General features: G+C 34.5%; 1 protein-coding gene across 2 annotated transcripts in view; it reads right to left on the minus strand.

Moving 5' to 3' along the window:
* The window catches only part of ZNF654 (zinc finger protein 654), a 91281-nt gene that overhangs the window by 20911 nt on the left and 46419 nt on the right, over positions 1 to 23951 (minus strand). The window contains exons 3-4 of one of the 2 annotated variants that reach the window (XM_055314135.1): positions 16761 to 16842; positions 2457 to 2592 (exon numbers count right to left, since the gene is read on the minus strand). In XM_055314135.1, coding sequence (XP_055170110.1) covers positions 2457 to 2592; positions 16761 to 16842 — 218 coding nt within the window. Of the gene's footprint in view, positions 1 to 2456; positions 2593 to 16760; positions 16843 to 23951 lie in introns of those variants that run through there. The other variant, XM_055314136.1, reaches the window with a different exon arrangement.

The raw sequence follows: 23951 nt of genomic DNA on the forward strand, positions 1-23951 counted from the left end.
CCACCAAAACAGTGCTCAAGAATAATCTATTGATTTCTTTTTAGTCTAAAAAGTGAAAAAAAATTTAAAAGGAAAATAAAATGAAATATTCTCTTTTCAGTTCACTAATATGTTAAAATGTTTCAGATAAATAGGGTCTGGAATTTCTAGTCTATTATATGCTTTATTATTTTACTGCCCAATGTTTTCATTACTCGAACATTAAAAGGCTGAATCCTGATTTGTCAGTAAAACCACACTAATTTATATTAACTATAGAGAAAAGTAACTTAATTAATGAAAATGTAATATATTTTATTATATATATTAATAGTAGTGCCAATAGGACTGCTTATTAATATATGCTCATTTGTCACTAAGAATAATTACTAATACTTGCTTTTACACAATTTAAAAATATATAAACACCTTTTATCTACATAAGTTTATTTAGACCTAACAACAACCTATGGCAGGTATCATACTTCTTTCACAGATCACAAAACTGAGTCTCAGAGAGGTCAAATGACTTGCCCAAGGACAAAGAACAAGTTGGTAGAGGAGGAACAATGACCCATATTTCAAATCCAAAGTGTTTTTATTAGTTGTGTATGTTTAATCAGTAGCTCCTAAAATGCCTATGAGTGATGATTTATTTGGGCTTCAACGTTTGCCTTACAATTCTGTTTACTATATATGATAAGCAGACAGTGATTTGTATAGCTATTTCAAGGATAAACTTCAAACTAGTCTTCACCCTTATAGTCACCAACTAGAGGAGAGTCATCCATGTTAATCAGGCCCCAGAGCAGCTTTTCCCAAAATGAGGTATGCTAGTGGAGGTATGAAAAGAGTATTTACATAAGGACTAGAAAGAGAGAGAGAGAGATGCCATCAGCCCTCATACCAACAACAGATTTGTACTAACTCCTAGTCAGAAAAGCTTCAAAGCTTCCCTAAAAGTCCAAACTTTCTTCTTTGTTCTCACTCCTTTTGGAACTCTTTGTCTAGGTCCTGACTGCTCTGGCCACATTTCCCAGTCTCCTCAGTTTTCTTCAGTCTATCACTGTCCCCGCCTTCCCTACATGGACTCTCAATACTTTTCTTCAGAGATCCAACTCTTTCTCTTCAGTTACAGTTTCCTCCCTCTTCAGTTTTTTTATTCCTTTCTGAAACCCTCACATCAAGTTCTAGTCTCCTTTGTATTCTCCTGGGTATTTACCACTAAACCACTGTCATATGTACCATAGCTCTCTCCTCCTACTCTGATCCTACCTCTCCTTTCCATCCCACCACTTTGCACTACTTCTCCTCATCTTCATCTTCTCTCACATCTTTGTCACAGTCCTCCACATTTGTATCTGGGGTTGGCTTGCTCTTAAGCTGGAGAAGCATAGCCCCTTCTCCACTCAGCTCTACCCAAAGCCCACCTGCAATCCTTAACCTAAGACAAATGGAAAGATCCTAACCTGCTCAGCATACTATGTGGTATGAAGTATCCTCACTGGACCAAGGCCTGAATGGTTCCAAAGCTAGGAAGCCTTATCTTTTCTTTTGCCATCTTATTACTGCACTCCATGGGCTCTCCATGCTTTCAAATCTTCTCCAGTTTTTTGCTTATACTACTGCTGAGTTTACATTCTAGGTTTGATGATCCAAAATGTTCTGGGGCTCAAGAATTATATGGCAAACATTTTTAAAAAGAAAAGTAATTGACAGCCTCCTGCCTCAAAAGGAAATTTTGGCCCACAGGAAACACTGTGGATCTAAGATGAAGAGGAGGTGATATCAAAGAAGTATGCAGGGGACTAAGGGAATATGAGATAAAACTGAATTTCTACTAATGGATAAAGTTTGGGAAATACTGCTCCAGAGTATCTGGAATTGAAATTTACTTATTCATTTACTTATTTACTTATTCATTCAACTAATCACTCATTCACTTACACATTCAACTAATCACTCATTCACTTACACATGGTCATTCATTCAGTTAACAAATACTTATATTGAGCACCTACTTTGTACCAGGCACTGGGCTGGGTACAGGATATATAGTAGTGGTGATAAAAATTGGCAGAGTTCCAGCCCTCACAGAGTTTCCTGTATAAGGGAGATTCCATGTGCTTAAGCAGGGTGTTTTTTTAAGGGTGTTTGTTCCTACTTAAATAGATTTTTAAAATATAACAAGTGGTGAAAACCAAATCTTAGTAACATTTGAATAGTAAAAGTGTTAACACTCTGAATTCCCATTAGAATACATGGGAAGTTACTGGAAATAAATGTACCTAGTCTGGTGTCAAAAGTCATTCTTGGGCTAGGTTAGTATAACAATTTAAACACATTTCATGTGAAAATACATTACTCTTATTCAGTATTAGAAGATAAAGAGAAATCACTATTACTGCTCTAATTAGAAATGAAATTGCGCTTGCTTCTCACAAATGTTGGTTTTGATTTTGAGTCTCCTGAAGTACCTATCTCCTGAGATGCTGGCTGGGCTTTAAGAACAGCTTGCAACACTGGATCTTCCCATGGGCCACCATCTCTAATGATTCGAGTCACCAGTTCCAGATTCACATTTCCATATCTGCGGAGGTGATTCTGGCATTCCTAGGAGAGAAAAATCATTTTGGCTTTGTGAATTTAAAGGGGTTAAAAACTAAACTTGATCATCCTTGTCAATAAAATGACTGATGGTCAATGAGGCAGCTATTAAATTATAAGAGAAAGGGTTGCTATAGTAACCTAAGTAGGGTGTCAAAACCCCATCAGTACACAAATAGGCTTTAATGCCAAAGGTTACAGAGTTTTTACATAATTGGACTTAGAAAATCCAATTACAGTAGGGATGAAGTGTAACCCAAGGGAAAAACTTAAGGGATGCATCATTTCTAGGAAAAGAACCAGGTTGCAAAACCTAAGGGAAAAACTTACAGGATGCATCATTTCTAGGAAAAGAACCAGGTTGCAAAAATGTAAAACTTAAATATTCAGTTAAATTTATGTGAAGGCTCATAAAGCTTCTGTTAACAATGGCAAGCAAGAGCCTGACTATAAGAAGGAGGTAGAGGGGTTCCTGTCCAATACAGTTTGGGGTTGGCAGATAGACACAGGTCCCTTGCTCTGATCCCAAATGTAAACTCTAAGTTGTGGTGAAAGGCTGGATGGAAGATGGAAATTCTATTGCATTTTGTTGTGTTAGCAGATTTGTAATCTTGGGATGAAGAAATGGTAGACTGAAGGAATGAATCCAACCTATAATAAGAAAACTTCACATTTGTTTTAAGATAAAGAAGTATTGATAAGTTGGGCATTAATTGATCATTTGTCCATGCATTTTTCTGGGATGTTTTTAAGATGTTTGAAATGTTTTTAGAGAATGTTAAACTCGTGATTATAATATGAATTATGTAACAAGTTTGTAAACAAATCTTAGTAATTAGGAGAATTTGGCTGACTGAATTTAAATGTATAAAATTTAGATTTATAAAATTTAATTGTTTGATTATGCTTTTTAAATTCATTATATACCTTGGTATTGTTTTTGTAACTGTTTCAGGGAATTTAATGGATAATTTTAAAAGATTAACTGAAGATTTAGTGAAGGTATGACTAGATTTATTTTTTAAATGCATACACTGAGCTTACAGCCTTAAAAAAATTAGATATTGCGATTGGCAATGTTAAAAATCTGAATAAATTGCACATAAATTAAAACAAAAACAACTGCCAAATTTCTTTCTGTGCTCAAAATATCCCTCTGACATTAAAAACATTGTAACAGTTATAAAGCAAAGTTTCAGTATAAAACAATACATCATTACAAATTTTACTTATGACATAAATCATCAGGCTACATATTCAAGGTGGCAATAAACACTTTGCTTTATGTGTCATGTTCTTTAAGTGGCATCTATATACCACTTTTTATTCCTTGTTAAAATACACAAAAAAGAGGTTTTATTTGTTTTATAAGACAAGGCAGTAGAAGAAATCAAGTTTCAAGATAAATAATTATTTAGTCAAAGAAGTCAAAGGATCATTAAATCATAACATGAAAATAAATACCTTCTTAAAGTTATTTAGAATATTCCCAAATTAGAATGAGCAAGCAAGCAAGCAAACAAACAAAAACTTTATAAATTATGGGCAAGTTACTTAACCTCTCTGTGCTCCTTCAGTTAACTCATCTGCAGAATGGATACTAAAAAACCTACTTCACAGGATTGTTGTGAGGTTTAAATATACTGAAAAATGCTTGGTACAGTGCCTGGCACATTGTAAGCACTTCATAAATGTTAGCCATTATTTCTTCTAGTATTTTTAAACAATTTTTAACAAATACCTTAGCATAAAATTAATTTCTATTTCCATGTGTCAAGCATGTTATAGCATTCTCAAAAAGAAGGTATAAAGTTTTTGATCAGCCATGATATGTTTTACACACATGGAACATAGTAACAATCTGTGGTAACAGCTTTATGATTTAAAACAATCATCAATTTCAAACCTAAAGGTAAACAAACAAACTACAAACTCCTGTTACTTTAGACACATATACTACTACCACTAAAATTCAACTACTATAAGCTGGCTCTTGGTCCAATAGAAGCACAAGAAATAAGGTGAGCTGGATGCTAACCCCTGAATCACTGGTGAGCTTTGGCTTGCTGCTGAGCTCTTGGACAACCCATGTTTCTAGCTGTCTTAGTGTAGATAAGGTATTAATTGTACAGCTATTAGTATTGTGGGACCTATAGGTCCAGTTATAACTGGACTTAGGCCCAAGTAAAGATATGGTGCAATAGATCTATTGCTAATTTCCTAAATATGGCTGAGAAATAAGAAATACTTGGAGGTCTTGTTAAAAAACAGATTCCCAGACACCAATTCAAACATATTCAATCAAAATTTCTAGAGGGAAACCCTGAAAAACAGTATATTTAATAACCCCCAACCCACAGACAACTTTGGCAAACTTTTCAATTGTACCTTTTCTACATTTAGAGTGTACTTTCATAAATGTTAATACTAGAAATTATATACTTGTACTCCTATTGACCCTTCTGTTAAAAATTAGCCAATTAGCTGAAGTTCATTTTTCTAAGATAAAATTTATAAGGTAGAGTTTTGATTTGTGTATGTGCACTTCTTGAGCCAAGTGCACCATATTTTGGAGACCACTTTTATGGGAAATAGTTCTGGACAGAAATAGAGATGAAAAGTATATTTCATTTTGGCCTACTTAAAAAAGACATGGGATGAAAGAGAACAAGTAAGTCTGTAAATATCTTTTGGCTCCTCATTCCTTAAGTAGTATGGTGGCTTCTGTGGATGATACGCAACTTAAAAGCCTTGAAAGTGAAAAAGGAAGCACTTAAACCACGGTAGAATTCACAAGTTATCTTTCCTGTATGTGTGTATGTGTGTATATATATATTTTAGAATGCTTCATTAAAAACCTGTACCTGTATATTAACCTGGTCCTTTATTAAGTCGTCCATCTACTATCATTGATATTCACCACAACAATGCTAAATATAATTCCCTCAGAAACTTCCATTCAACCTTGTGTTTTTGCCAAAGGTAGAGAGAAAACACAACTCCTTCCCTCACTCTTTTTTCGGAATCTATTGTGATTTGTTCTATTGTGCCTTTTGGGGACGCCTGGATGGCTCAGTAGTTGAGTGTCTTCCTTTGGCCAAGGGTGTGATCCTGGAGTTGCAGGATCAAGTACTGCATTGGGCTCCCTGCAGGGAGCCTGCTTCTCCCTCTGCCTAGGTGTCTGCCTCTCATGAATATTGTACATTTTGTTCCAGAAGAATTTTCTTCCCTGAACTTGCTGCCTCTTTAGAACTGACACCTACAACATGTCTGCAAAGCTGTAGACCAGTTTTCTGTCCATTCTATATACCTGATCTGAACTCTTCAGCAGCTTATAGGATGACTTTTTTTTTTCATAACATGAAATTCTTAATGTCCCAACTTCATATTTAAGGACCTCTGGATATACCTCCCTAACTCATTCACCTATTGTACATGAATCCTTTCCTCTAGTGTCATGTCTTCCATGTCTCTTAGATTCATCATGCACTTTCGTGCTTATGCTTTTCTTATTATCACTTTCTTTCTCCTTCAACTTCATATAAACCTATCTAAATCCTCCCATAAACCAATCTAAATCTTTTCCTATCTTTTCATAGTCCTACTTTTCCCTCAGAACCCTCTGCTAGCTACCTCAATCCATAATAAGCTTAATTCCTTCTCCTGCCATACCAAAAATCAGTTCCAGTCCACTCTTGGTATTTATTATAAGAGAGGCCTTGTATTATTAAGGGTTGACATCTTACTTCTTAGGTAATCAAAAGCTTCTTCAAACAGAGCCAAGAAAGGAAAGGTATACCAGAGAAACTAAATTCTCAATAATTAACTCTTTAATCAAAATAGGGTTTATGGAAGTCCATGTAACCAGAAGCACTATGAAATATTTATCTTATACTGAATGAAAGGCAGGTTCCAGAGTAAAATTACACTACCATGTCAAATTCAATCATAAAACAAGCTATTGTAGCAAATCAAAGCAAAAATATTTAAAAAGGTCTTCAATGTGGTTAATGTTATAGAAACAGAGCTTTTAAAATAGTAAAACCTTTACAATACTTTGAAATAAGATACAATCATATTTATTATCACACTTCCATTGGTTATCTTATGGCAAAGCATTTCAAAAGTTGTAAAATTTAAAGATATTACATAGTTTTCTTTTACAAAAAGACAATATCACACATTTGCTGTTCTTTTCTGCAATAAGTTCCTAAGGAATATTTACCTGTTTTTAAAAAGTAAGCATTGTGAGTTTGCTCATATAAAGTAAACAGGACAGTGTTAACTGTGAAAAGGTTACTGCTTTTCAAAGAAAATTCTTATGGAGAAAATAATTTTAAATGATTGTTTGGAAGTGTTTGCATTTTTACATCTTTGCAGTTGCCAAAAATCAGTGCGTCACCTATAATGTTTGTATCTGTGCCTGGAGCATTTTAATGGGTTTTCAATTCATACGTTAAAAATGGTTAGTATCAAGAAAACACTGATTTCAGTAACAGTAGAAATTTAGTAGTCAAATTTCGACAACTCTAAATTCGGTGAAAGGAATTTAAAACTAAGTATCATAGTTTACAAGATTTTTCATTTGTATCTACCAAAGGTATCTTTACACCTATGACAGCTACTAAACCCAAGTATCAAAGTAAACTGAACTTAAAATCAGACTATGAATTAATATATGACCTAGGGTTAAAATTTTTCATAATAAAACATATTTAATCTCACTGCTGTCATTAGTTTTTACAGTTAAAACATTGCTTTTATCTTTTTAAATTGTTTATGTTTTAATGTATATAAGTACATGTACATAAATATACACATATTGATAAGTATATATTTTTTTAAAACCTGGATGGCTGTCCTATCAAAAGTCTAGATATCCCTGGTTTTATGTATTATTTGTTTTTATATTGGATTTGGAATCAAATATTAAACTCACTGTCTTCTACTAATCTTAATATTATGTCAATTTTATTTATTATCTGATGTGCTTCTTCCTGTTATTACTAGTGTTACACTCTAAGCCTAGGCTTTCATCTGCTATCATTTAGATAACTCCATTAATTTCTTCTTCTTCTCTCTCCCCAGTAAATCTTTAGAAGATCTCAAAATTTAGAACACAAAGCATTTTATAAAGATAGTAGTATAAATGAAACATTTCTTTAGGGGAGCATGGCTGGCTCAGTTGGAAGAGCATGTAACCCTTGATCTCAAGCTCCATGTTGGATCTAGAGATTACATAAGTAAAATTTAAAAAAAGATTTCTTTAAACCTATTGTTTTGACATTTATTTTACTGAAAACACATGCTTATAACAATTCATAGAACAGATTAGGTGTTAATACTGGTTGAAGCTAAGACTTAGGTCCTTGTTCTACTTCTGTATAAACCTCAAATCCACCAGAGCTTAATTTTCTGATCTGTAAAATAAGGTATTATGGGATTAAACAATTTCTAAGGTGACGCCCAATCTCAAAGTTATAAAAATGCATGAATGCCTATAAATTACATAAATCTGATTTTTTTTCATAAATCTGATTTTTAAAAATAATTAGAATCATGTACTTAGTGAAGTATTTAAGATGCCCCATTTGTGAACTTCAGAAAAAAATGAATATTTAAATATAAGTAATTGTTCCCTTTTTAGTAAACATGATTACATTCTAATACATGTAAAAAATCTTAAGGAGTAAATGTAAATGATACTTAAATTAGCAATTGCAGTTTTATCTGAAGGGGAGGCCAGTCATAAGTACAGCAAAACCTTCAACTGAGAGTATAACCAAATTTCAGAATTGGTGATTGCCATGCTAATGAAAGCAAACCCTATTAACATTTTCAATTGGTAAAGAAATAATATAGACAACAGAGAAGTGCTATTGTTATGGTTCTAACCTATAAGACAGACCCTGAAGCAGAATTAAGGTGTGCACAGGATTTACTTGAATACACGTTCCCACACAAAGAAATATAAAATCTGATTCAACAGATTTAACGTGATTTAACAAGTCACATTCTGGCAACACAACAAACTGGGTAAATTAATCTCCAATAAATACTGAATGGATGAATGAGTGAATCTCTGTGTCCTTGCTTTCATCATGTATTAAAGTTAGGTTGGACTTAATGACATTTACTGTTCTTTACAGCTAAATTTTCTATAATTTAGTATTTTATCTGGGAAAACAAACTACTCCAAGTACTAATATGTCCATAATTCTAGTTATTATGTATTAGGACACTACAGAATCATCTTTCAGTGATCAATGAATACCTTAATGACCCTGATGTGCTTTCAGAGGTATTTTCAAAGCATTAAGCAAAATCACTGATTTTGAAGGCACTTGCCTGTTCATGACAACACAAAATTGTTAAGATGCTCAGAACATAAGATCTTTGTTTATAGTTGGATAATATGGTATGAATAACTATCGATTCACAAGGTTTAATGCCTGCTTTTGAGATGACCATCATCCTTTGTGTCAGGGTATACTGGCCTTTCCTGAGATATGCAACTTATTGATGCTGACAGCTCTTTGTCTTAGAGACTTGCTCTTGTTCCCTTGAGCTTAACTGTCTCAAGTTTATTTATTACATTATGCTTGAAATAACTCTGGCCCTTCAAAACGATTACAGAACTTTAACAGTTGGGGTAAGGTATTTCCTTTTTTTATTATTTCCTGAATAATAATTCAGATTATTAAAAAAAAATACATTGAGAAAGTGAAAATATTTGAGGTGGTAATATACAAGAATTATTAATAGGAGTAACAATTTCAAACATAAAAATGACAGTGAAAAAATACCAAAGCTTTACCCATTTCAACACAAGATTTATCTAAGGAATATAATTTTTATGAAATGATTTCAGAATATGCAACCTTAATTTTAACATCAATCTTTTTCACTCCCAAGTGCTAAATATGTGGCATACTTGTCAAGTATGTTCCTTTCATAGATAACGAAATCTTTTTCCTTATACTTTTCTCACCATTAAGGAGACTTCAATTTCTCTTTTTTCTAACACTGTCAGAGTAGAATCCACAAGTAAATATTTAGTGGTTTCATCCCATAAATGCATTGGTTGATCTGTCCTTCATTTCACTGTACAGTAGTAACCAATGGACCATGAGGTAAATTTCAGAAACTATACCTCATTGTTTCTTGTTTTGTAGAGGTCAACAATGGGATTTTTTTTAAAAGAAAAAAATGTCTATGGACTTCTTTATCCTTCATTTGTGTTGCCAAACCTAGGAATACTGTGGGCTAAGACTACTAAGTGCTAGAGACAAAGGAATGAAAATAGTCTCTACCCATGAGATCTAACGGCATAGCTGGAGAGACGTATCAAACCACAAATAGAATACAGAGGGATTAGTGTCTCAGTAACAGTAAAAAAGCTTGTGGTGGAGGAAGTGGGGTGGCATCATATGTAGTCAAAATGAATTAAGTAGAGACAGGAGAAAGCTTCTATTAGAGAAGAAACGAATATGTGAACACAATTTTGAAACTGCTCCTTAAAATGTCTTGCTATTATTAAGTTGATATGATTGTATTCTTGAAAAGCCTTTTTTTAAAGATTATTTATTTATTTATTTATTTATTTGACAGAGAGAGAAGGACAATGAGTGCACAAGCAGGGGGAGTTATAGATGGAGAAGCAGGCTACCCACTGATCAAGGACCCCAATGCGGGGCTTGATCCCAGGACCCTGCCATCATGGCCTGGGCTGAAGGCAGTTGCTTGACTGACTGAACCATCCAGGTGCCCCTCTTGAAAAGCCTTTTAACCAGTATTACAAAGGTAGTTTGAATACCAAGATTTTTTTCCAAATAGTCTAGGCAGGGAACATAGTCCAGAAGGTTTTAGGAGAAAGTCAGTTCTTCATATTAGGGGCTCCTGGGTGGCTCGGTTGGTTAAGTATCCAACTCTTGATTTCAGGTCAGGTCATGATCTCAGGGTTGTGAGCATGGAGCCCAACACTCAGCAGGGAGTCTGCTTGAGATTCTCTCCCTCTCCCTGTTCTCCTCTCCCCCATGGGTACTCTCTCTCAGACAGGTGCTCTCTCTCTCTCTCTCTCTCTCTCTCTCAAATAGAATAAATCTTTTAAACTTCTCATATTAGCTAAAAATAAAATTGGGGCGGTATACTGGGCTATAATGCCAATGAATATATACTCCGACTTCTTGGGGAAAATCAACTCTTGCCCCAGTGAAACAGATAGACATGACAATTTATTTAAACTTCTCTCCTGTGGCTGGTTCTTTTACTTTTGATTCCTTTTGTTCTCCTTTTAAGATGCTATTGCAATAAGATAGCGTTGGGCCTCCTCCTTTATGGGAGGTTATATCCCTATCTCCTCCCATTAGCTTCCCCCAATTATCCAAAGAAGGACACGCAGATTAAAAAATAGGGTAGAGTCTCAGGAAGGAAAGCTTAACTAAGGCCTACTTCTATTCTGAACAAAAAATATCTTTGTGATTTACACATTGACCCCAGGGATGAGGATAGAGTTTTCACTGAGGTCAGGGCAGGCTTATTAAAACAACCACAAACCTAAGGCTGTTGGATTATTGGTTGGCATTTTGGTGACTACTCCAGGGTCATCTTCTTCTTCTTCTTCTTCTTTTTTTTTTTTTTTAAACTGAGAGTGAGGAGGCTTTATAACAATCTATTTGTCTCTTGATTTATAAAAGTAATACATGTTCTTGGTTAAATTTTTAAAAAAGCAAGAAAGATAAAATACAGACCAATCAATCTATCACTGGGCATTAGTACTTGCATCTTCCAAAAATACTTAAAATTCTACCTAGAATGAAGTTATCTTCTTTCTATAGCCTGTTCTTTCTCCTATAATGACCTTTCTTTCCCCTATGATCACTGCCCACTTAGTGAATGGCACTACTCTATATGGTTACTTCAGCTTAAATGCCCCCAAATATACCTGATTCTTCATCTCCCTTACCTCCATCCAATCAATACCATAATCTGAGAATTTAGTTCCATATCGTTATGTGTGCGCTTGTGTTTTCTTTTTCCAGAATCATTCCTAACACATTAACAGAATTTTCATTGTAGCCATATTAACAACAGTCTACTAATTTTTGCTTGTTTCCTCATGTTAGTCCTATTTTTAAATTCTAAAACAACTCTATTTGTAAATTCTTTGTTTTGACCATTTCTAAATCAGCTGGCATACTTTTTTTTTTCTGATAAAAGACTTGTAGTTGCTTTGTTTCTCTAGTATTTGGACTATTTCTTTCTGTTGCCCTCTCTCATAAACTATAGGGCTTAGGAGCTGTATTATTAAATATTTTTCCCTTGAAAAACTTGATAGACATTAATTTATTCCGGTATTTGTTACAATGGAGAAATTCATTGCCAGCCTGATTTTATTTTTTCCTTTGTTAGGATCCTGTTTTACAGGAGTCCTGCATTTGTAGGAACTTTACCTTATCCTGAAAATTGAAGACTACAAGATATGGCTGCACGTAACTATGAATTGAAAATATGTTTTTAGAGATCTTTTTCCTTCACTAACTCATTTTTTTTTTCTGGAGCGAATCTACTGCTAATCGCCTACTTTTAATTTAGTAGTTTCATCTCCATACAATATTTTACCTCTGTAGCTACTCTAAGTTAGTCCCTTCTTTTCAACTTCACTTCGTTTCAAGGAGGATACCCTGAGCTCAACCACAGAAATAAAACTGGATCTTTTTTTTTTTTTCAACTGTCCTCTCATCTTAACCAAGTAACTGATGGTAACTGGCATTAATCTCTTTATCCTAGAATAGCTAGATCAGAGAGCTATTTTATTATTTTACTAATGGGTAAATAGGTTTTTGTTGACTCCTTTAAGTTCAACCAAGATAGAAGGGAAAAGTTGTAAATTTAATTTGTCAGATCAATGGCCCATGAGGCAGTAAAGAGGAAGCTACATCGGGAGATAGCCATACCCCTTTGCAAAACTTTCTAACCTCTGGATACTGCAGCAGGCTGCATTTAGTTTGGGTCACAGTCTCATTTTCTCAGTGGCTTTGTGAAGAGCCATACATTCCATTTTTAATGTTGACAGCTTAGTTACATTAGTATTCCTGTTCTGTATGCTCTGCTTCACACCTGGTGCACTTTCAAGAATGAGATTGGCCATATACCTAATGCCCATCTGGTATTTCTTCCAGTCCCCACTGTTACAAGCTGATAGGGGTAGGGGGCATTACTGGGTCGCATTTGGAAGATCTCCCCCTCTCCTTCCCCTATTTAATCACATTCAGTTAATCAAATATTTTTTGGCCTATTACTCCAGATGTGAGTGCTTGATACAGATCCTGATCCTAGTTTCCAACATTCATAAGGAATTTTGTTCTCATGTTATTTTTGTCATTTCATTGAGAATCTAAATTTTATTTTATTACATTAATGGGATTTGGAGACCCAGTGTATGAAATCAATCACAAGCCTATGGAAAGCTCACCAATGGACAGATTAAAAATAATAATGAGATAGGTGCATCATATAAGAAATGTGCCATCTTCTTTTTTTTTTCAGTAAAGAAAAATTATTGGAAGATAAAAATTAAGAAAGCAAGCTTTAAGAAGCCAGCAAATGGAACATCTGGCTCTAAGAATGAAATTTCCTCTTGGAATAAGGTAGAAGAAAAATTATAGTCAGTCAATAACAAGATTTAAAATTTCTATTTAAGGGATCCCTGGGTGGCGCAGCGGTTTGGCGCCTGCCTTTGGCCCAGGGCGCGATCCTGGAGACCCGGGATCGAATCCCACGTCGGGCTCCCGGTGCATGGAGCCTGCTTCTCCCTCTGCCTGTGTCTCTGCCTCTCTCTCCTCTCTCTCTCTCTCTCTCTCTCTCTCTCTGTGACTATCGTAAATTAAAAAAAAAAAAAAAATTTCTATTTAAGCAGTTCAGATTTTAGGAGATCAGAAATCAATTGAACAAATAAGAATAAACTCAAGGGCCATGTTTTGGTATTACTGTGCAAACAGAAATCCAGGTAGTATGACTTCAGAGCCCACACCATGACAGGAGGGATAACTAAAATCCAGCAAGGAATGTTAATCCCTGTTAACTCAAATTGTGATCCAAAGGCAAGCACCAGAGGCATCACTTCTGAGCTTGGTGTAGACTCTCAGGCCCCCACCCCAGAACTACTGAATCAATATGTGCATTTTAACAAGATTCCCAGGTACATTAAAGTATGAGCAGCATTATGTTTGTACTACTTATGGTAGAGGAGAATGCACAAGATCTGAAGCTGGTACATATCTTTATGAAAGATAGATAGTAATAAACCACTTGGGGAAATAGGGTTTGCATTAGAAAATATAAAAACAGGGCAATCTGGGTGGCTCAGTGATTTAGCACCACCTTTGGCCCAGGGCATGATCCTGGAGACCCGGGGTTGAGTCCCATGTCGGGCTCCCTGCATGGAGCCTGCTTCTCCCTCTGCCTGTGTCTCTATCTCTCTGTCTCTCTGTTTCTCATGAATAAATAAATAAAATCTTAAAAAAAAAAAAAGAAAATATAAAAACACTTCAAAAAGTGATACTGGGACTATCACGGGACTATCAAATATAAGTCAAAAGGCTGGGGAATTTACAAAGCTTAGCAAATGCAAGAGTTTAGGGAATTGTATATGATGACCTACATGTTGGCCCTTCCTGGGTCCCTAAGGGCACAGGCTGGAAACACCAAATAGCAGATCGGCTTAGAAAATGGAGGATGAAAGGTGGCGAAATCTTTCCTAAGAGGCAGGAGTTAGAGGCTCAAGAAAATTCAGAGTAGGAAGAAAGAAGCCAGAAGTAGGAAAAAGCCACAGGAACAAAGTGGCAGAAGTGGCATAGAGATTTTAAAAACAAAAGAGAACAAAAGGAAGGGTGAGCTTTAGAAATTGAGCAGGCAATAGAACAGGGTATAAAACCAAGAACTCTTTCCTAAGGAATTATTTTATAAACTGTATGGAAACCCTGCTCTAAATAAATAAACAAACAAATAAAATTATCCCTTCACAGATGTTATGATTTCACATATTTAAAACAGAATTCAATACTATCTCTCATCTCTCTACAAACATTGCTTCAGAAGTTCCCATTATCAGTGCTCAGTTAACATCTTCATGAGGCATTTCCTGACTATCTCATTTAATACTGAAATTTCCTTCCCTAATACCACCATGCTAGCACTCCCTATCTCCCTGGCCTGCTTCATTTTCAAGGGAGTCATTTGTCACTTTCTAAAATACTCTTACATTTACAAAGATTTGATTTATAGTCTTTCTGTCTCCACAATAGGAGGGTTTTTCTGGTTGTGGTTACTACCGTTTTTCCCAGAGCTCAGTGCCTAGTATATACTACAGACTCAATAAATATTTGCCTAATAAAAATTCCAGGATGGATTGCCAAGAACACAAGCGACAAAGAAAAAGTGGAGTGGAAAATTACAAAGTCTTAAATAGTGAATATAGACTTTAGTTAGAGCGTAAGCTCCATAAGGAGGTGCCTGGCTGGTTCAGTTGGAAAATCAAGGGACTCTTGATCTCTGGGTCATGAGTTCAAGCCCCATACAGTGTGTAGATTACCAAAATAAATTAATAAATAAAATAAACTTAAAAAAATTAAGCTCCATGAAAATAAGTATTTTTACTCTTTTGCTAAATATAAGGATGGATAAAGTAGAATGTTTAATATAAGTATTATTGATTCAAAGAGGAGTTTTTTTTTAAATATGATGCATTTTTTTGGTTTTTTGTTTTTTACTATTTCTACAACTCTAAAATCAGAGTATGTTTTATAAGCAATGCTATCTTAGAATCCAAGTCAGCCTGGTAATGGTTACAATGTAGTTGTCATTCTGTATCCATGGACATTCAAAGAGACAGCATGAAAACCTGCAATAAGGTATATTGGTGATTCAGAATAAAATCCAAAAGACTAGCAGAGTACTTGTTTAACTCTTGGGAAGCAAATACTATGGGAGGAATATATATCTGGCAATTGATGTAATTTAACAATACTTAAGCAGGAGTCAAAAGCTAGCTGGTTAAACAGAACCATAAAACCAGCTTAGGCTTTTAAAAGCCTAGTGCCAGTGGCTTTTAGTTCTTTCATCAATAATTTTAGGAACTGCTACCTCATCAATACTTTTGATGGCACTGAGACAAAATGGGGTAGAAAAACAATGACTGAGTGGAAAAACAAATCTAGAGTCAGATTCGAATGTGAAGAAGTTTTAGATATATCTTAGCCAATTAAGTCTGCTTCTAATTTGCCTATTTCTATGTACGCACCAGAGTAAGCAATCATAAAAATCTATTTTAATACAGTCTAAAAGCTCTCTTTCAGTAAGTATAAAAATTCTAGGTGAGAGAAAAGATTGCATACTTTTATGTTACTGTGCTGATCTCCTTCCTAAAAATTGACAGTAATACTCCTAGTTGACCATAATCTCTATTAACACATAATAGGAATATAAAATGTCTGAACACTTCACCCCTAGAGGGAGCTCAAAGTACATCTTTCCTTATTCTACCTCAAAGAATAATGAGATAAAGACAAGGACACATTACTGAGCCACAGTTACTAGTTACTGTTTCTCAAGTAAATGGTAAAAAGATCTAATGTTCTTGGGTCTACAGATGAGGTCTTGGATCTTTTTCATTCTTTTGGATTTACTCTTTCCTTTCATATAGCACCTGCCCCCCCCCCCCCCCAAAAAAAATCACCTCCTATCTGGGGGAAGACTATTGAGAAAATCAGAATATAGCCAAAGGTTACAAGTGACAAGGAGACAGGCTATGCAGGAAGAGTCCTTTTTATACTAGGGCTGAATTCTACACAGGGCTTTGAAACCAAAGCCTGGAGCAATAAAAAATGTGAGTATATGTGCCAGATGTGCTTAGAAATCTACAAGGGTGGTAGCAGTAGGCTCTGGTCTAGCAAATGCGGAATTAGAATCTTAATTTGAACTGCTTTTAGAAATACAGCTCGAAGTTAATTTTAAGAACCTTCTTTTCCTCCTAGTAAAATATATTGGATCCTAAGCATTGCCATCTTACTAAGTATAAAAACTTAGAAGCAATAAATAACCAATATACCATTTTTAGGGGGAGAATAAGGCATGTGTTAAATGTAGACAAAATGTGAAGGAGTAAACTGTTTTACCTGGAATGATCCGAGAATATCCTTTAAGGGCTCTTCATAAAACTCATCTCTTCCAAAGAACAACAGCAACTCAAAGAAGCTCCTAGAAAGAATAAGTGAATAATAATTTTCACTGCTTCTTTAATTTTTTTTGCCCCAATTTGAAATATTTTCAAGACATAAAAGCTAAGGAATATCAGGTATTTTGTTTCAAAATAGCCAGATTTGAATCATTATACTGATCATTTAAGATTTATGTTAGAGGACACCTGGGTGGCTCAGTGGTGAGCATCTGCCTTCGGCTCAGTGCATGATCTTGGTCCAGGGATAGAGTCCCATATGGGCTCCCTGTGAGAAGCCTGCTTCTCCCTCTGTCTATGTCTCTGCCCCTCTATCTCTATGTCTCTCATGAATAAATAAATAAAATCTTTAAAAATAGAAAAAAAGATTTATGTTAGGTTTTCAGTAAAGTTTTAATAGAAATGTCTTCAAAGAAAATACAAAGAAAGAAATATACTGAAGTTCTAGAACTATAGAATGAACAGTTATATTACTCATGCCTACCACTGTTCACACACAATACAAAAAAAAAATGTAGTGATATACCAGGTGGCATAAATGTTGCTACATATGTCAAGATGATTTAAAATGGGTCCATTTTAATGGATAAAATTAACACAAAAGTATAAGAAAATTAGAGTCACTGTGAAACTCAGCCAACATTTATATTATAGCAATATCACCAATTAGGTATCTTATAAGTGACACATGAGTTCTCAAACTCTAGGCTTACCTTGATTATCCTACTCATGACAGACTGCCCAAAATCTGTGGTTCTTCCTTCTTAAATAATTGTTTTTGGAAAATGTTGTTACTAAATACTTTATGTGTCTTTAATACTTCATAATTCATACAGGAAAAAAATGACATTTTCTAATCATGAGCATGAAAAACTATGAAAATTATTTAATATTACTTAGTAATCCAAAAGTAGGGCAAAATGACAAATACCTCAAAATCTTTAGCTTTTAATTTACTGACAAGGCACTCAACTAGGAATACCTAAAGTTGTATTTTTTAATCACCTTTGCCTTTAATCCATATTAATCTAAGAATGCAGTTTTTAGCATGCAAACATACCTATGGGACTATAGAGCTTTAAAAAATTATATAAAAGTCCCAAGTGTGGGACACCTTGGCTCAGTGGTTGGGCAGCTGCCTTCAGGTCAGGTCGTGATTCTGGGATCCAGGATCCAGTTCCACATCCCGTTTTGGGCTCCCTGCGAGGAGCCTGCTTCTCCCTCTGCCTGTGTCTCTGCCTCTCTCTCACTCTCTCAGTCTGTGTCTCATGAATAAATAAATAAATCTTTAAAAAAAAAGTCCCAAGTGTTACACAATAATTACAAAGACTCTTCTAAATATAATAACCATGCCCCATAAACATTTTATAAAAATTTCACTACTTAAAAATTTTAAATGTCAACAGACCAAAAAGCATAAATGTAGTCAAAGCAAATGATACACTGAGAAAGAATCTTTGTTGATTTCCTTCATGAAAAAGCTTTAACAGCTGATTTTTACTTTTTTTTTAATTTTTTACTTTTTGTTTTTTTTAAGTAGGAACCACACTGGGTGTGAAGTCCAATGCCAGGTTTGAACTTAAGACCCTGAGATCAAGACCTGAGCTGAGATCACAAGTCAGACACAACCCACTGAGCCATCCAGATGCCTCTGACAAGTAATTTTTAAAGAGTTAACAACCTGGCAAAACACTGGGAGAGGACTACTTCACAGAAAAGAAATACAAGTGAATTTTTTTCTCAAATATGAAAAGATGTTCTACTTTACTCAAATAAGTAAAATTTTATAAAGATGAAATACCTTTTCTATCATATTTACAAAAATGAAAATGTTGATTTATTCTAGGATGACTCTGATGTATAGAAATAGGCTCTGATATCTTGTTGGAGGGATGGTAAGAGGTACTTTCAAAGGGGAACACAGTTAATTGTTATCAGAAAATGTATGATGCACCCACAATCATTTGACTTAGCAATTCCACTTATAGAACTAAAGCAGCCAGATACACACACATTAGCTCAAATAGGGATATCCATCCATAAATGATTTACAATAGCAAAAGAATAGAAACATACTAAATGTCTATCACAGGGGACTGGGAAAATGAATTACAATACACCCAAACAATGAAGTATAATGCAAATGTTAATGAGAATACATATACATATATATGTGTGTGTGTGTATTATATATATATATGTGTAAATAGATAAGGGGAAATTCCAAGATATACTGTTAAGAAAAGATGCAGAAATACATTAATTACACTATCATTTGTGGGAAGGAAGGGAGGGGTAGAAGGCACATGAATACCAACTATCTAGAGGGATATGCGACAAACTGGTAAAAGCAGCTGACACCACATAAGTAAAACAGAATCTGGGTGGCAGGAATATAAAGAATTGTTTTGCATTATTAACCTTTTTGCAATTATTTATTTTACTATCAGTGAATATGAAAAAAACCCCATCAGTGTACCTCTGCAATCTTCTCTATCCTTATTAACAAACCATTTATTCACATTTACTTCATTTTTAAGCTTCTAATAGACCCTTCCTATCTCCAGTCTTGCTATTCCACATTTAAAGTCCATGCTCAATATAGCTGCCATTTTATTGTTCTAAGATACAGAATGATTTGACTATTTAACAGACATTGCAAACTGCTGTCTGGATTGTACCATTTAAAGCAAAGATCTTCAGCTTTTTTTTTTTTTTTTTTTTTTTTTTTTTATTATAGTCACAGAGAGAGAGAGAGGCAGAGACACAGGCAGAGGGAGAAGCAGGCTCCATGCTCCGGAAGCCCGACGTGGGACTTGATCCCGGGTCTCCAGGATCGCGCCCTGGGCCAAAGGCAGGCGCCAAACCGCTGCGCCACCCAGGGATCCCAAAGATCTTCAGCTTTATTCAGTTGTTAATATTTAAAAACTGTGCTACTTCAGATTAATCTAGATTTCTGTAAAAAATCAACCTCCTTTCCAATGTGCCAGTTTCCAACTACCTCTACTACCTGCTTACCTTATTTTTTACTATCATTCTCTTCCCATTCTATGTAGGTATTTGAGATTGTTAATCTAAAGCAGGAAATACAAATTCCTTATCATGATATAAGAACTTTTATGTCTGAATCAAAACTATACTTATACACAGAGCTTTTATCACATATTTCATGTTCTCCAATTACAATAAACTTTTCCCCATTCCCTTAATGCCTGTACTCTTAAGGTACAGGATTTATTGCTTCCTTAAGACCTATTTATACAATTTTACCTAGGAATCTGGTTTAAAATGCCCTTCCTTCTCTCCAAATATATAGCTGATTCTGTCCTATCATATTATTATACTTTATATATATATCTCTAGTATAACATGTTGAAATTTGCACTAAGTAGAAGGGAGAGGGATTGCATCATTGTATTGAATGGATAGTATTGACTGGTAGGGCAATTAATTGCATTGAAAGAAGGCTTTTAGTAGAAATGGAATGTGCTATGTAGTTATATTTAGATCTAAGTATGCAGATGGGCGTGACCTTGTACCAAATCCAATAAAATATGCAGAATTATATGTCTGAATTGTGGCGACATGAAAGGGGAGCCAACATTGTAAAAGATCTGTGCATGACCCAATATCAGCTACCTCAGTAACAAGGCCCAACTCCATGATAATGTTATTAAAATGACAGAAAGTACATGCAAAGTAAGAGTAAATAAAGACAAAACAACATATAATCTAGCTAGCTCTGCCTTAGGGCTTCAGGGAATTAAACAAGTATTTATGTAGTACTGAAATCACTAGGGGAAAAATCTAGATTATATACAGAAGTAGAAACTTCAGGTTTCAAATCTGTTGTATTTCCTATTGACTAGTATAAAGGATCAACTAAACGTTTGGAAATCAAGTCTAGCCCTCATGGAAATAAACACTATATGGTGGAGGGTGAGTCCAGAATAGAACAAAGTAGAACCCCAAAATATATGTAGCAGTCTAAACCAGGGATGGCAGACTACCATCCACAGGCTAAATCTGGCCCAATGACAGCCTCTTGAGTAATGCATGATAGTTAGCTATATTTACATTGTGTGAAAGAAAGAGAGAAAGAGAAGAAAGAAAGAAAGAAAGAAAGAAAGAAAGAAAGAAAGAAAGAAAGAGGATAACCTGGAATAATATTACATGAAATTCAAATATCCTGTCAATAGATAAGGTATTATAAGAAAACCATACCCACCCATTTACATCTTGGCTATGGCTGCCTACACACACTACAGTGACAGAACTGAGTAGTGGCAACAGAGACCTTATGAGCTAAACCTGAAATATTTACTATCTGGCCCTTTAGTCACCCTTGGTCAGGGGCACAGTATTTGAGTTTCAATCTGAGCTCCAGCACTTTCTTGATCTGTAACCTTGGGCAAGTCGTTTACTATTTCTATGTCTCAGTTTATTTATTTATAAAATAGAAACAATAATAGTAACTATCTTTTGTAAAGCACTTAGAACAATCACTGGTAGAGTTATTGATGCTTGTAATAATATAATACTGTTAATTTTTATTAAACTTTATTAATTTAATAAAATTTTTATTAATTAATTTTTATTAACTTTGCCATCAAAGTTCCTCCTTCAATAATCTAACAGGAAACACAAGATCTTCATAGATTTGTTCTCTGCTATGACAAAGTCAATTTTGTTGAAACACAATACACCAATTTTTCCTCACTTAAATTATGAAGATTTTTAAGATATCTGACTAAATTCATCAAAAGGTTTCTAAAAATTTATTAGTGTCTGTTTATATCAGTTTTTAATTTTGAATATGTTTAATGTCTGTATAATAATGTATATTTAATATCACCAGTTTATATTCAAATCAATTTATAATTAACCTTAGTCCAAGTTATGACTTGAAGTTCATTTACATAAACTGATATAATTATTCAAAATAGAATTACTTAAAATGATTTATATAAAAACATTACTTAGGACAAATACATGATAAATAGCATGCTTTTGAATTAAAAAAATTATACCATGTATAATCATACTTTACTTTCTTCAATCAGTACACTACTATGTGTTACACAAGTTTAAATAACTAGAGTATAGCCACAGTCCCCATTTATGAAACACAGTATATTCCATCAGGAGGCTGGGAAGTCAGACTTTTCTCTCATGGAAATGGAAATGAGGTACCAGACTTCCTTAAAATAAGACACACATAGTAGATTGGTAGTTATAACAAGAATTACTATTCTTTTTTAGGTCTCTGAAGCATAGAAGTAATTTTCATCCTGAAATACAAGAATGTGGATTTGTGTATTTATCTACCATAGGAAAATTCCTCTGAATTATGATGCTTAACCTATCCAAAAGCAAGAAATCCACTTACTAATTAGAATAATACAATGTAGAGAGACAAAGAAATGGAAAACACAAGCAGGAACTGGAGACACATGGAATGGAATGTATATGTCTATGATATCTAATTATAGTTGCACAAAAAATAGAGACAAAGAGAAAGAGATGAGGTAAAAATAAGGTAAGACTTTTTCATAATTGATGAAAAATACCAACCCTCAGATCTAGGAAGCCCAGGAAATCCCCTAAGGATTGATAAAAATATGTCTACATTTAGCTAATCACAGTAAACTATAAAACATCAAATACAAAAACAATCTATAAACAACCACAGAAAAACAGAAACTGTTTTCAAATAGATAGAAATTAAATTAGCAAGAAGGACCTCAGATAAAAATTAGTGGATATATAGGCTACAAATTTTTATTTAAGATTTTATTTATTTATTCATGAGAGACACACACAGAGAGGCAGAGACACAGGCAGAGGGAGCCTGCTGTGGGACTCGATCCTGGAACCCCAGGATCATGCCCTGAGCCAAAGGCAGATGCTCAACCATTGAGCCACCCAGGTGCCCCTAGGCTACAAATTTTGACACTATGAATAAATAATTTCATCGTGGCTTTAAAATACAGCAAAAATACATGACATAAATAGCATTTAAGTTGCAAGGAGAGATTTTACCATTATTGTTCCAGTGTCCTTGGACTGGAGGAAGGTAAAGAACATATATAGTATGTACTTGAGTAAGTTAAGCACCAAATTCTCCTTAAGTAATTTAAAAATTTACATACAATAAAAGTTCTTGCAAGTTTTTGTTTGTTTTTTAAGATTTTATTTATTTATTCATGACAGACACAGGAAGAGATAGGCAGAGACATAGGCAGAGGGAGAAGCAGGCTCCATACAGGAAGCCCGATGTGGGACTCCATCCTGGGACTCCAGGATCATACTCTGAGTCAAAGGCAGACAACTGCTGAGCCACCCAGGCATCTCAGTTCCCAAAGTTTTGTGTAGGTAGGCAAGTTGATTATCTAGAAGGTTGAATACCTAGAAAAACCATGAAACAGCAAGAGCAATGGAAAGGAGCCAGCCGATATTAAAACATTTTGTAAAGCCTCTATAACAGAACCAGCATTGTATTGGCAGATGAACAAATAGCCTAATGAAATGAAAAATCCAAAAACAGACCAACTGAATGTGAAAAGTGCATATATGACAAAGGCAGCATCTCAAGTCAGTAAGGAAAAAGTTGACTTCTTCCTTATTAGATACTCAAATGTTCTAAGACAAAATTGGTTCACTCCAGCTTCCAAAAGAAAAAATTCAAAATGGATCAAAAACTTAAATATAAAAAATTAAACAAAAAAATTAAACATTATAAATATCAGATAAAAATCCTATATAACTTGGTTATAAAGAAATCATTTTTCTTTAAATCATTCATAACTAAGATTCAAGATTCAGGAGCAATAGAGGAATACTGACAAATTTTAATTACATTTTAAAATGTCTAAAAATACAAATAACATAAGCAAAATCAAAAGATAAGTGAAAAAATAATGATTTGTAGAGATATGCAAAACGATGTTCAACTTCACTCACAATAAGAAAAACACAAGTTATTGTAATTTTTAATGATTTTATTTATTCATGAGAGACACAGACAGAGAGAGGCAGAGGCGTGGGCAGAGGGAGAAGCAGGCTCCCTGCAGGGAGCCTGATGTGGGACTTGATCCTGGGACTCTGATTCACACCCCGAGCCAAAGGCAGA

The sequence above is a fragment of the Nyctereutes procyonoides genome, unplaced genomic scaffold (genome assembly GCF_905146905.1).
Source record: "Nyctereutes procyonoides isolate TBG_1078 unplaced genomic scaffold, NYPRO_anot_genome, whole genome shotgun sequence".
In the NCBI taxonomy this organism is placed as follows: Eukaryota; Metazoa; Chordata; class Mammalia; order Carnivora; family Canidae; genus Nyctereutes; species Nyctereutes procyonoides.